Genomic DNA, 13,002 nt, shown 5'->3' on the forward strand with positions numbered 1-13,002 from the left:
TCCCTTCAAATCTAAGGCAGTGCTCTGCTCGTGGAGCTGCAAGGATGAGTGTCTGTGCAAATGTGACGGTAATGCTGAGAGGCAGGAGGGACAGATCTGCTTTACCACTGTTTTAGTGTTGGAGGAGTGTGTTTGCTATAGCTCTATACTAGAATCAAAAGGGATTCAACATTTTATGGCACTGAGCACAGAAGCTTGCCTGCAAAGACTACAGCTGGAAAAAATCAATGGGTGGAACCCATACGGGTGCTCACCTGCGGATCTGCTTCAGGATGTAGTCCCTGGAGATGTACTTGATGTTCTCATCCACAACCGAGCGAACCCCTTCCTCCTCCATCAGCTGCTTCTCCAGCCACTCCACCAGGTCCTTATTGCTGTCCCACAGGTATGCCTGCCAGCAGAGCACACTGTCACCCACTGTCCCTTTGCTCAGCCCTGGGTCACCATCACTGCTTGCACCCACTCCCCACGTACCGCTCTGGAAATTCAATTCAACTCGAGAAGTTCAGGGCTCGGATGCTGACCTCTGGGCACAGCAGCTTCTGCATGCCATCCCATGCCCAGCACAGCTGCACAGCCCTCCAGGAGGGGGTCCTGGCAACAAACCCCATTTTCTTCTGCAAAATCATTTCACCTGATATTTGCGAGGTAGTTGACTACATAATAATTGAGGAGTGTGTTAGGTGCCTAATAGCCTTCTCGCTCCTCTCTTCTCCTCTCATTTTCTTTACAAATCATTTAAGAATCGTTTTGTTAATGGTTTCCGGAAAAGCAAGTACCACCATTAGCACTCATTCATATTTATGTCATTTTATTTGGGTAATTAAACACAAAGCTCGTCATTTAAAGGTGCACTATCCTTCTCTGTTATCACTAACAAAGTCAAAGTCAGAATGACAATGAGCTCTGCAGTCAGGGGGTGGCTGGGGGCACAGGGGGACCCAGCACTGCACGAACCACCACGTTGGTTTTGGTTTTACCCATAAAAATTACGCGTGCAGCTCTCTTAACCTCATGATGTCATTTCAACCCAAAGATTCTGCTTATTTCATTGTTTTTTTTCTTATTATTATTTTAAACTCGTTAGTTTTTGCTCCTTGCTGCTGCCCCCAGACATGGCAGGAACACTCCCTGCATACAAAGTAGGGCACTTTGGAAGATTTCAGGAAGGAAAGAAAAGCCCAGGCAGCCGCCTTACGGTTGCAGACCTGCATAAAGCTAGATTTACCCAAGAATCCCAAAGCTGTTACTTTAGGAGAATATTTAATACTCTTATTAATCATTTTTAATCCGTTTGCTTTTAATTAAGAAACAGCATGATGCTTTCCTATCAACATATGCCAGGGAGCAGATTAATTGTGGCTTAAGATAACTCTCCTTGATTGGTGTAATGTATTAGCTAACGAGATGCCCGCTTTTAAAGACGCTCAGACACTACCTTGGAAAGCCTGCTGCCCTCCAGAGAGCACGTTCATCCCCCCCTGCTTTCTGGAACCCCTGAGTGTTTGTGACTTTAAAAATAAAATAAAATGAAATAAAAAACTCAGATCGGAGGATTGTGAGAAACAACCTAAGAGCTGTGCTGGAGATTGCTCTTTAGAGATTGCCAGTTCAGAGTTCGAGCACAATTAAAGAAATCCCCAGCACAACCATCAGATGAGGATGCTGCTGAGATGAGTTTCCCCCTCTCCCCCCAATTCCCAGCAGCTAAACCTGGCAGTGAGTTGTGCCCTGCCTGCTGGCACACGGCTCTGCTGGCACTGAGCAATGTCCTGAGCAGCCAGGGGGCCATGGGATGGTGGCAAGGAGTGGGATGTCCATTTCCAGCTGTGCCAGACAGCTGCCCCTACATGCTGCCTTCCTCTCAGAGCTGCCCTTCCTCACTCTGCCAGCAGAGCTGCCCACCTTTTTCAGATGCTCACATTTCCATAATGGTAGTGCTAGGTAGCAACATGCTCGGGGAGAAACCTATTGAAACTGAGTGTACGTGCTTTCTTAGCCTGAAATATAGCATTCCCATGGAGTAACTCATGATCTGGAACGTTCCCAGAAGTTCTCTTTCATCACCCAAAATATTTTTGGACATTACAACTGAGAACCAAGGATGAAGTTCCACTTGGGAGAACTTCACTGAACTTACACCCATGGAAGACCACAGCCTGGTACCAGTGTGCTTCCACTTACCTTTACTGTCCCTTCCACTTCCACAAACCAGCGTCGCAGCATGGCCTGGATCTGCCCATCGGTCAGCTCAGGGTTGGCATCATGGATCTTCTTTTTGACCACATCTTCCAGAAGAAGACGCCTCAGCCTCCAGTAGAAGAAGGTACGAGAAGTTTTCCAGTCTAGAATATCCTGCCCAGGACAGAGATGGAGAAATGAGCGAGGGGCAGCATTTCTATGGAGAAATGCGTAAGCCTTGCTCCCCACGGAAATAAATAGCTTTCACTCAGTTGTGCCACTCACACAAGAAACAAAAGACGTCTCTGCTCAGCCACCCCACCCTGGTAGCAGAGTTACTGCCCTGAGCCAAAGCCCAGGCACTCACCGTGATGGCACCCTTCTCCTGCATGCGGCCGGGTGTGTCGTGCAGATCAGCAAACTGCATGGCCACCTGGTGGTAAATGGGAATCAGGAATTCCTCCCGCTCCTTCAGCTTGCTCTCCAGGTCTTTTCGGTCGGCAGCGCTCAGCTCGGGGGTACCTGCAACCAGGCACAGCCACAGGTCAGCCACCTCTGACAAGTCGAGGCAGAGGAGCAGAGGTTTGTCCTGTTCCTGCACACGGGATGCCTTTGGCCAGGAGAAATGCCAGCCCATCAGCTCCAGGCAATGCCAAGCGCTCCGGAATCCAACCAAAGTGCTCCAGCCTGGACTTCCTGCCAATAGGATTCAGGCAAAAGCTCCAAAGCAGTGTTTCACCATGGAAACTCTATTTCATTTAAATGCCAAATGAGTTGAGCCATCAACTGAGTGACAGATTTACTGGACTTGCTCCTAAAAAGAATTATGTTGCAGCACAGCATTCATTTCAGCCCAAAACACGGGCAGCGTGAGACCACTGAGCACCACTGCATGCTTTCCTGCAGGCAGTGACACCTCACCACGCCATCCACTTACCAACACACCACTAACCAGCAGCCAACACAGCTCCCAGCCATGGAGCAACATGGCGGACAGGAAGGAAAACTGTGCTAAGACAACACGGTCCTCTGACGTGCATTAATTTTTCACTTATTTTTAAAAGACCAAACTCCAATTAGCAGCGATTAAAACACCTTTATTTCACCCTATGAAGGACAGGAACCAGACTAAGCCAGGAACTCTGAGGTCTGTGTGCAGAGGCAGTGTACTTAGAGCCAATCTCGGTTCAATTTAAGCAAAGATTGCAGTCAGAGCCAAATTACACGTTGGCCAACTGCATGGGGCTGTGAGAGCGATCCTGCACAGAGAGCAGCAGAGCCACAAAACAAAGAAGTGAGAGCAGTCAATGGGAGAGCTGGGCCAGAAGCTGCGTCCTCAGCACCCCATCAGCCGAGCACCCCGACTGCGCCGCGTGCTGTGCCCACACCACTGAGCGTTGTGGGTTTCAGTGCTGATGAGATTAACCACTGAGCTTTTCGACACGCCTCCCACCCCCTCAGCACCCCCTGGCCGTGTCCCTGCAGGGCTTCCCTTCCACCTGGGCACACGCAGCACTGTGCTGCCTGGTCCCATCACCAAAGCTCCCCAGCCAAGGCGCACGTCTGAGTGCCTACCAATACAAATGCTCCCTAACCTTTCCAGTGCTAGTAAGAAGCTTTTAATTAAGAGCGGCGACTCTCATAACCTTCAGAATAAAGAATGGAACGTATTTATCCACGTTCAACTCGCCCATTCCTCCAGCCCTGCTCCAAATGGCAGTGTGTGCGCTTCAGCCCACGCTGCTGCTGGATCCCGGCCTCCACGCACGCAGTGCACCCGCAGCAGCCAGGCCCAGTAATGATTTAGGTGAGATTAACAAATATGTCAATGTCTATTTTCTGCTTAATTTAAAAGCGGCGTCTATAAAGATTTTTGACTTCTGAACCCTGTTTTCCTGAAAGAAAGAAGGTAACAATGAGGAGGGGGGATAAAGAGTGATTATCCCATCATCGATCGTTTGTCAGGAGCATTTCTTATTCACTGGACTATTGTAAAAAGCTAAGCTCTCGATCAATCCTGTAAGCCCCCCGTACAATTAAATATCTTGGAATGGTTTTCTTTCTTTCCAAGCAGATCTCGAGGCCTCAGGGCTTTTCAGAGCACTCGGGCCTTATTTATTTATTTATTTCTCAGGAAAAGTCTCCTTCCACAAATCTCACTTGGCAGGAGAGCAGGCTTAAAATATGGGATTCCTGTGCTCTGAAGGTACCGGACAGTTAATGAAAGCGCTACCGTTTAAATCATAGGAACATTATAGACCTGGAGGTATGGATCAGCTGCTGATCAATGGGGAACAAAGGAGCGGTGCTGTAGCAGGGGCTGCAGTGGGGATGTCGGGGAAGGAGGACCTCCCTGCTTGGCAGTAACTTAGGGCACACTCAGGTGGTGCTGGAATTGCCCTCAAAGTGCCACAAAGTGCCTCTGCACTTTGCCTCTGCAGCAAAGCCCACCCACAGCACTACGTATTTCCCACCTCTTCATCCCATCACATCTCTTTTTTGGATCGATGGCAGAACTGCCTCGGACTGGCTGAGAAATTACCTTGGGGAAGCAGCATTCATGTTGGGAGACACAAAAGATCACCCTCAGAGGGGAGAGGTTCGAGATCCAGCGGGGAAGGGGACCCCACAGCCACCGACCTGCATGCATGGATGGGAGCTCCGTGCTGTAAATCTGCTGGCACAGCTCTCCGATGCTGAATCTCAATTTACGCTGCTCTCCAAAAGTTAAGGGGAGGCATCGCAGCAGAGAAAGCAACACCTAAACTATCGTGATTTGTGCCCCATTAAATAAAACCCCTCTGCAGGAGCAGCCCCCCACCTCCAATAAAGCTCCTGCCTTTGGGGAGCGGCTCCACAGGCCCATGAATCACGGCCTCCCATAACATTTAGTAGCAAAGCGCTTTTCTTAAATATGACCAGTTTAACAGGTTAGACAAAATGACTTCAAGAAATGTTATTGTAGGTTCCCTCTGATTGCAGAAAGCCAGGCAGCTTCTGAATCAATTTGATGGTTTATGGTTTCTAAGCTGTTAAAATGTGGATTTTCTCCCTCGCCCTCTGCACAGCCTCAGCGTGGCAAAGTGTTTCCTTGGCCATCTGCTCACCTCTTCCCCAGACCCTCCCAAGGACCCGGCACAGCCACAGCTGCACAGCCACAGGCCCACCTGGGGATTTGCTGCTTCCCAGGCAGCACAGTAAGAGCCACCCAGTGACATCAGGACGTGTCCATTTTAACCCTGGTCTCGACCGCCCCATCCCATTTCCAACACCTGCAAGAATCCCCATGAATCTCACCTTCTTTTCCCCATTTGCTGCCGGACGGAGCCCAGCGCAGCCGCCGGGGACAGGAAGGTCACTGTGAGCTCACGTCCCTGCACAGCGGGCGGCTTTGGGCCATCGCTTGTTCCTTTAAATGAGACTGCTTGTAATTGCTTCACTAAATATTCAGTAGGATTTATGTTACAAAGGTGCAATATGCAATAGCAGTGAAGGTCACACGTGCCCATGACATGGGCTTGAGATAGCCTCGTGCAGCTGCACCACGCAGTGCTCTGCCCTGCTCCTGTCCCACTCTGCTCCCAGAGCTCTGTTAGCAACACAGCATGTGGGCCACGTGGCAGACGTGGGACTCCTGAAAGTGTATTTGGGGGAATCCATTTGGGCCCTGCAGGGCTCAGGGTGCTGATGGAAGAGGTGGCAGCAATCAGCACTTGCTCATCTGGGCTCCTGACCGCGCAGTAACGATTCAAATGCAGCAGCACTTGCAGATAGAAGCAAAGGCAAAAAGTTACAGCTGCACCAACTGTGTTTGTCCCAGACTTCCTGAGAGATGGCACCACAACAGCACCATTTTTCTTAGTCATTGCTCAAGAAAACAACCAGCATTTTGATTAATTACAGCACAGAGCAACAACCCACCCCCAGAAAATAATTACCGGACCTCTGAGCCACAATCCACCTCTCTGAGCAGGAGCTGGGAGAGGGCCTGGCCACGGTACAGTGTCCCCACTGCAGGCTGGGGGCCGTGTGAGCTGCCTTTGCTTTCTAATGCAGACAGAGCACTCCTCCCACAGTGCACAACCGCACCCGGGCACACAGCCTTGCCAGCACACAGCTCAACACTTCTATCAGGAGAGCCACAGACATTGCCCCTTTCCCATGGCAAATACCCGATAACGTAGCACTGAGTCTCTCTCTAACTGGAGCCGTTCTGCCATCCCTTCGCGTTCCACCCAATTTTTGCTTACACTACACCATACAGCCGAAGCACTGCATGCCTGGGATCTGCACGGCGAAGTCAGTATTTATTCCACTCCTACCTGTTCCGTGGTAACAAACAAAATGGATTGCATCGCTGCGTTGCTCTGAGCCGTGCCCACGCTCCCACTCACCACACCTGGGGGACCTGGGCAGGACAGGACCGCCCTCCCTCCTCCCCTCCGCTCTGTTTGGGAACGGCACCACTCTGAGTGACACCGCAATGCAACGCGGGGCTAATAAACATTTCAGGACTGGTGCCGGGGAATTGATAATGAACAGATTTATGTCAAATGATTCGATATCTGCCGGCCTCCGCTGCTCTCTCACTCCCCCACTGCGGCCGGAGCGCGGTGCAGGGAGATGCCTCCAAGGGGAGCGCCCGGCCCGCTGCCCACACCGAGCACCTCCCGCTGCAGGCAGCTCGGGGAGGGATGACAGCCACTCAGGGGTTAAAGAGAGGCAGTGAACCCCCAGCTAATGAGTAAGAATTCAGCAGGCAGTGTAAGATAAATGGAGCTTTCTCTGCTTCTGCTGGAGTCAGCATGAACTGCGGCCCTGCGGCTTGTTTGTGGCAAATGGAGTGCGCGAAATATCAAAGGGCAGTGATCCAGAAGAAGACCGACTTTGACAAATTTTAAATTGGCCAGAAAGAAAACCAGCAAAAAAAAAAAAAAATTATGCAATTCAGTGTGTCCTGCAATCTTAGCTTTCCTGCTATGGTACGGAATTAGCAGCAAAACAACAGCAACGATCGCCCGACGCTGGCAGCAATTACAGCCATCTAAGTGAGATGCTTATCAGTGACTGAAGCTTTTAGAGCTCTCCCTGTGTACAGTTGTAAGAGACTTGCTCTTGTGTTGCAGTCATTTTAATTAAAGCGTATGGAGTTTGCTGGGAGTAATTGCCCTGGTCAGGAAGAGGTGGCAGAAGGGCCCACACGGCTCCTGCCTCCTCCCTCAGCCCGGCCGGACACAGAGACCCCCAGCAGACCCACCCCCATCCCTGTCCCCACGCCTGTGGCTCTGGGTGCCACACTGTGGCTGCTCCCAGCACGCCGTGAGCTCTGCTCTCCACTTCTACCGTTGCATCAGGACTGGGCCATCCCCCAAGCCCCTGTGGCAGCTCTCCTGTGTGGGCTGCTGGGGACCAGGAAGGCGGCACCAGGAGTGGAGCTGGGAACTGTGGCCATGTGGGGATGTGAGCTGCAGTCCCTCACCCCAATCACGCAGCCCTGAGCTGCATGGCCACCAGGACCCTCTCCTGGGTGTCAGAGACTTGGCACGGTCACACTGTCAGCTTCCCATTGGAGCCATCAGTCTAACATAGGGCCAAAATGGGTTTTGCCACAGCTACAAACATTCAGATGGTTTTCCACTCCAGGAGACACAGGCAGAACAACACAACCATGGGACAGCTGTGTCTCCTTCCCCCACTGCAGGAATGCACAGGAGCCAGAGGAGCTCAGACAAATCACCAGGCCCAGACACTGCCCGCCTGCTGCACACCCAGAGAGGGAAACAGAGACTTTTAAACTGCCACCAGAGAGAAAAGTCTTTGATTCTATCAAAGACATCAGCAAGAAGCTGACTTTCAGCAAGTGCTCTCATTCCCAACACTCCCAGCACCCTTTACAATTACTGTTCTCCTCCCAAGGCGTATCAGAACACTTGTTTTGTATATAAATTGTTGCACTACCATAAATTAAAAAAAGCCAAATAATAAAATGTAACTGCAGCAACAGAGACGATTTATCAGTCATTTGCAGAACACTTCTCCTCCTGAAGGATCCCAGAAGGCTTTATAAATTCACACCATAGCCACGTAGCCTGCTTCCTCTGCTAAAATGTACTCAATTTTGGAGGTAAAAAGAGGCTCTGTAAGATTATACTCTTATAGTAAGAGCCAGTAAAGAACTCTTTAAGGAGTCTATTCTCCTGAGAGAGTACACATCTGATATTAAGTGCATTTTGCTGAACACTCTGTATTTTGGGCTGTTGGGCATATACCAGGTGTTAGGATTGTTTGGAATGAAAGGCACCATAATAACACAACACATACGGTGACACGCCGGCTGCTGAGCACTGCAAATCACCCCATTTACCAAGGAGGTGAGGAATACATTTTTGCTTTCTTAAAACTGAAAAGCAGACACTGTTACCTAAAACTGCCTGGGGCACACAGGGACAGTCCTGCAGCCAACGTGTCTCTGGCCGAATTCTTAATTACGCCAAATGACACCAACTGAGGGTTTGGCCAAAAACTGCCGAGATGGAAACTGGAGCAAAGCATCTGTAGCCAGCATCTGCTGCAAGGCCCCATCAATTAAAAAATTCAGCTCACAAAGCCACCTTCCATCTAGCATCCCCTAGGTACACTACATGCACACCGATCCCCTCTCACACGCCCATACATGCAGCCTGTCTCGTCTGGTTTTCTTCCCAAGTTAGGTGACAATAAATAAAAATTACCATGAATTTGATAAAATGCCTGAGTGCCCCTTTTTAAGGCCATGCCCACCCTCATTACCCGCAGCACAACGCTCCGCTGCCCGCCGCACGTACCCAGCCGCTCCGCCAGCCGCATGTAGACGGGGTCCACTCTCCTCATTGTCTTCACCAGGTCCTTCCTGCGGAACTTGATTTCCACCGTCCCCTCTGGCTCCAGGATTCCTCCTCTGGTCAGTGATGGGCAAAGAGAAAAGAAAGGCAAGTTCAGGTCATCAGACAAGGGGAAAGACAAAATGGGATGGTTTGATTTTGTCTGGGGAGCACTAGAATGAAGCAGAGAAGGGAGGAGGGAGACAAAACAAAGAGAGAACGAATCTCAGCTGTGGTTTACCCAACGCCATGCGCACGAGGCTGCACAGGAGGTGCCCATCCAGCAGCACAGAGCGCATCCCGGCATCAGCACTGCTCCTGGCAGCCTCTGTCAGCTGTGACCTGAAAGCTTCTCCGAAAGGTAAAGCCTTGTGACACATCAATTAAGCAAGCACGTTCATTAGAGGAGGAGAAGGAGGTCAGTGCTGAGGTGGTGGAGCAGCACTGGCAATGGGAATTATCACAAATGCACTGCAGTGTGTAGGGACAGGACGGCAGTGCTCCCAGAATTATCTTTTTGGCTACAGGAGCTGAGGGCAGCAGAGCCCCGCTCAGCAAACAGGCTGTGTGCCCAGAACCTGCCTGCTGCTCCTGATGGCTGCAGGTACCATCCCCCAGTAACTGCGTGCCTGTCTCCCGGCTCACCCCATCCTGCCCACTGCACACAGACCAGGCAGGGCTGGCTTCTTCCTCTGAGTGACTGAGTATCGCTGTATGATAGAGATTCTCATTTAAGTGTTCTTCCAAGAGTCTGCCCGTCGCTCTACATGCTGTAACAAGGACTTCACTTATGCAAGTAAGCTGAAGTTTATAAAACGAGCGTAATGACTCAGAGAGGTGGCAGTGCCCCATCCCTGCAGACCCCCAGGGTGAGGGGATGGGGCTCTGAGCACCACACCGGGCTGTGGGTGTGCCTTTACTGGTCCCTTCCAACCCAAACGGTTCTGTGACCCCATGCCCCCACCGGACAGGACAATACCAGGGGATGCTGCAGTGCACACTGACAGCTGGCACAGAGGCTCTGAGCAGCCCTACCTGCTCTCACGGTCCGCATACATCTCCATGTGCCGGGGGTTGATGGTGGGGTCGATGACGGCCCAGGAGCCGCCCCTGAGCTCTGCCTGCGGTGGGATGTAGATGAGCACGGGCTGCCTGTACTCCCGCAGGCCGTCCACGATGTAGGCACCAAACTTCAGCACCTGGTCGTACATGTCTGCAGGAAAAGGACGCAGCGTCAGGCAGAGTGGGTCAAACTGGAGAGAGGAATGCAAGCACCCAGTTTTGGACACCCCTCCTCCCTCTGCCGTGCTACAGCTCCAGTGGGTGCTGCTGGCCCAGGGCAGGGTGCCCAGGAGGGAGCACATCTATAGACCCTTATATGTCCTAATGAAAAGCAGTGAGTGCTGAGGGCTCAGACGTGGAATAGCTCTCCTCCCCTCTTCTGGCTTTACAATCTATCCAAGACATTCTGCTGAAATTCTGAAGAACTCCACTGTGTACAGACGAAGCATGGGAAGTATCTGCCCCAAAGGTGATTTACATAAAAGAGAAAAGAATGAAGGCAATGAGAATTTATATGAGATGATACTGTTTGTAATGGATGTAGTTTGTAATGGAAACAGGCAGCCTCGAATACATATATTTTGTTACACATAATTATATTTGGAAGCATCGAATCAGATGTATAAGAAATGAGAAACACTTATCAGGATTATCTGGTCCGTCTCTTTGTCCACACAGGACCCCATCCTTTGCTTCTTAAAGCCTCGATTTAGAAATCCCAAACCACCAACTCTCATTCTTTATGGCCATTTCCACAGCATTCAGCCAAGTTCTCCTTCCTTCCCCATCTCAATTCATTTCCCATTATTCCTTCTTGCATCACCCCACGCTCCATCCACACCTGCAGTCACAGCCATGAACAGACCGACGCTGACATTCACCTGAAATCCTCACATCCCTTGGGAAAGCCACTGCTGGGGAAGGACAGACTCCAGCCCAGTCTGCCCATCACAGCCCCATGTTAATGGGGAGCACCAGCACAGACACAGTTATGTCCCCAACTCTTTGGGAAATACACAGTAAGAGTGCACACATAAAGTGTAGGTATGGATGTACTGCTACCACAGGCTCTGATGTGCTCTGCCCAGCTCACTTGCAAGTCCAAACACCCAAGAAAAGGAATTTCCTAACGTTTAAGAGAAGCCAAATGCCAATGAGGAGGAGGACGATCTACTTCCACCAGTTGTGACTGACTGAATTCTGGCAGAGCGGCAGGCCTGGAACCAAACAGAGCTCCAACCTTTCCATTTGTCCTGAGCAAAGAAAAAGACCTCAAAAGGGGTGACAAATTTATTACTAATTACACAATTATTTTATTATGTAGCACTAGTAATAAACCACTTGAAGTACTTTCAGCTAATTCTAGTGTTAAGAAAATAATTGCTCGATTCAAATTATTTTAACTGAATTAATTCTTTACTAGACATTTTTTACTAGAGCTACATAATAAAATAATTATGTAATTAGCAATCCATTTGTCACTCCTGCCAAGGGTATGTATTTTACTCAGGTTAAGTCCTGGAAGGGAGGCATCCCTTGTGCAGAGGACGTGGGGTGCAGCAGAGGCACACATCTGCTCCCCTGGGGATCCTGCACTGCACTGCTCCACTTCCCCGCCAGGTCCCAGCACGCCGTGCCGCAGACTTTGTATATGCATTTACACTAATGTGAATAATGGGAAAAAGGTTTCTCTTGCACACTTGAAACTTCCACCAAGGCCATTTTCTGCCTTCCCAGATGTCCCTTCCTGCCTTCAGACGGGCTATAAACTCCTAGCTGCTAACGCTAGGATTAGCAAAAATCAAAATTAAACATGGCATTTCTGAGCCAAATTTCAGCCCTGTACTGACTTAAAACCGAGCAAAGCAGCAACGCTGCAGGAGTCCTCCAGGAAGAGCAGTGCTTGTAATTCAGCAGGGCAGAGTGCTCACAGCACACCTCCCCACGCTGTGCCTGCAGCGTGCACCGCTCCTGCTGCGCACCGACCTTCCCTGCGCGTGCAAACAGCAGTGCTGGGATGCAGCAGGCGTGCTGGATCGGTGCAGGCAGCTTTGTGCATTTTGGGCAGCGTGCCCTGAACCTCTGAAGCTGGAACGGATCTCATCGGCTTGGCTGGATTAGCAGATAGGACCCGAAGGTAAACACCGGGCGCACGTTGGCTGCAGGCACATAATGAACCTCGTAAACCCATTACATGCAGCAGCACCGCCGTTCAGCACCAGGTAATCAGAGATTTAAAACAGCCCTTTCCTTCCGCTTAGATTTTTTTTATTGTTATTTATAACCTGTCCCAGGGAAAAATAATAAGTGAAACATGAAAACCCAACCGCGAGTGACCCTGTAGCACAAGCAGCGCCGCCGTTAATGTCGCGGGGATTTGCATGCTATCAAACTATTCATGCCGAGTCCAAGACCCCGGTGCTAATTTCCAGTAAATTTCATGCTTGATGTCTCCCCGTCGTGGGTCACTGCCGGTTCGCCTAAATAAACCACTTCCAAATGGCTCCTCCATCTAAATATTCAAGCCAGTTTTTATAATTTAATTTTGCATTATGCTGAGGAGCCTCCTGGCCAGGCAGCGCTCGCTGGGGAAGCGCCGGCGCGTTCTGAGATGCCTCCATTTCTGTGCTTCCTTTATTTATTTCGCTGCCCCAATCGGACCTCCTAGGCCGACGAGTAAAGGGGCTGGGCTTTTTTCCTTTGCTTGCTTTTTTTTTTTTTTTTTCCCCCTCTGCTAATGTCAATTTTCAGCATAGCAAGAGCTGTCTCTAATCTTTTCCTACTCATTACACACAATTTTGGAGTCATTTTACCCACAGTGCAGCCGGCTCCTGGCAGTGTGTTTGTGTGCACTGAGGGGTGGCATAATTGTTTATTTTCCCTCCCTGCATAATCCCCA

The 13,002-nt window shown here is 50.3% G+C and overlaps 1 protein-coding gene across 6 annotated transcripts in view; it reads right to left on the reverse strand.

Annotated features, from left to right (window-relative positions):
* ACACA (acetyl-CoA carboxylase alpha) overlaps positions 1–13,002 on the reverse strand; it is a 109,358-nt gene that overhangs the window by 3,198 nt on the left and 93,158 nt on the right. For all 6 annotated transcript variants that reach the window (XM_085241078.1, XM_085241083.1, XM_085241081.1 and 3 more), the window contains 5 exons: positions 10,077–10,254; positions 9,006–9,118; positions 2,549–2,703; positions 2,185–2,355; positions 255–391 (listed from right to left, as the gene is read on the reverse strand). In XM_085241078.1, coding sequence (XP_085097204.1) covers positions 255–391; positions 2,185–2,355; positions 2,549–2,703; positions 9,006–9,118; positions 10,077–10,254 — 754 coding nt within the window. The remainder of the gene's footprint in view (positions 1–254; positions 392–2,184; positions 2,356–2,548; positions 2,704–9,005; positions 9,119–10,076; positions 10,255–13,002) is intronic.

This window comes from Meleagris gallopavo, chromosome 21 (genome assembly GCF_905368555.1).
Source record: "Meleagris gallopavo chromosome 21, MGAL_WU_HG_1.1, whole genome shotgun sequence".
NCBI classification, from domain to species: Eukaryota; Metazoa; Chordata; class Aves; order Galliformes; family Phasianidae; genus Meleagris; species Meleagris gallopavo.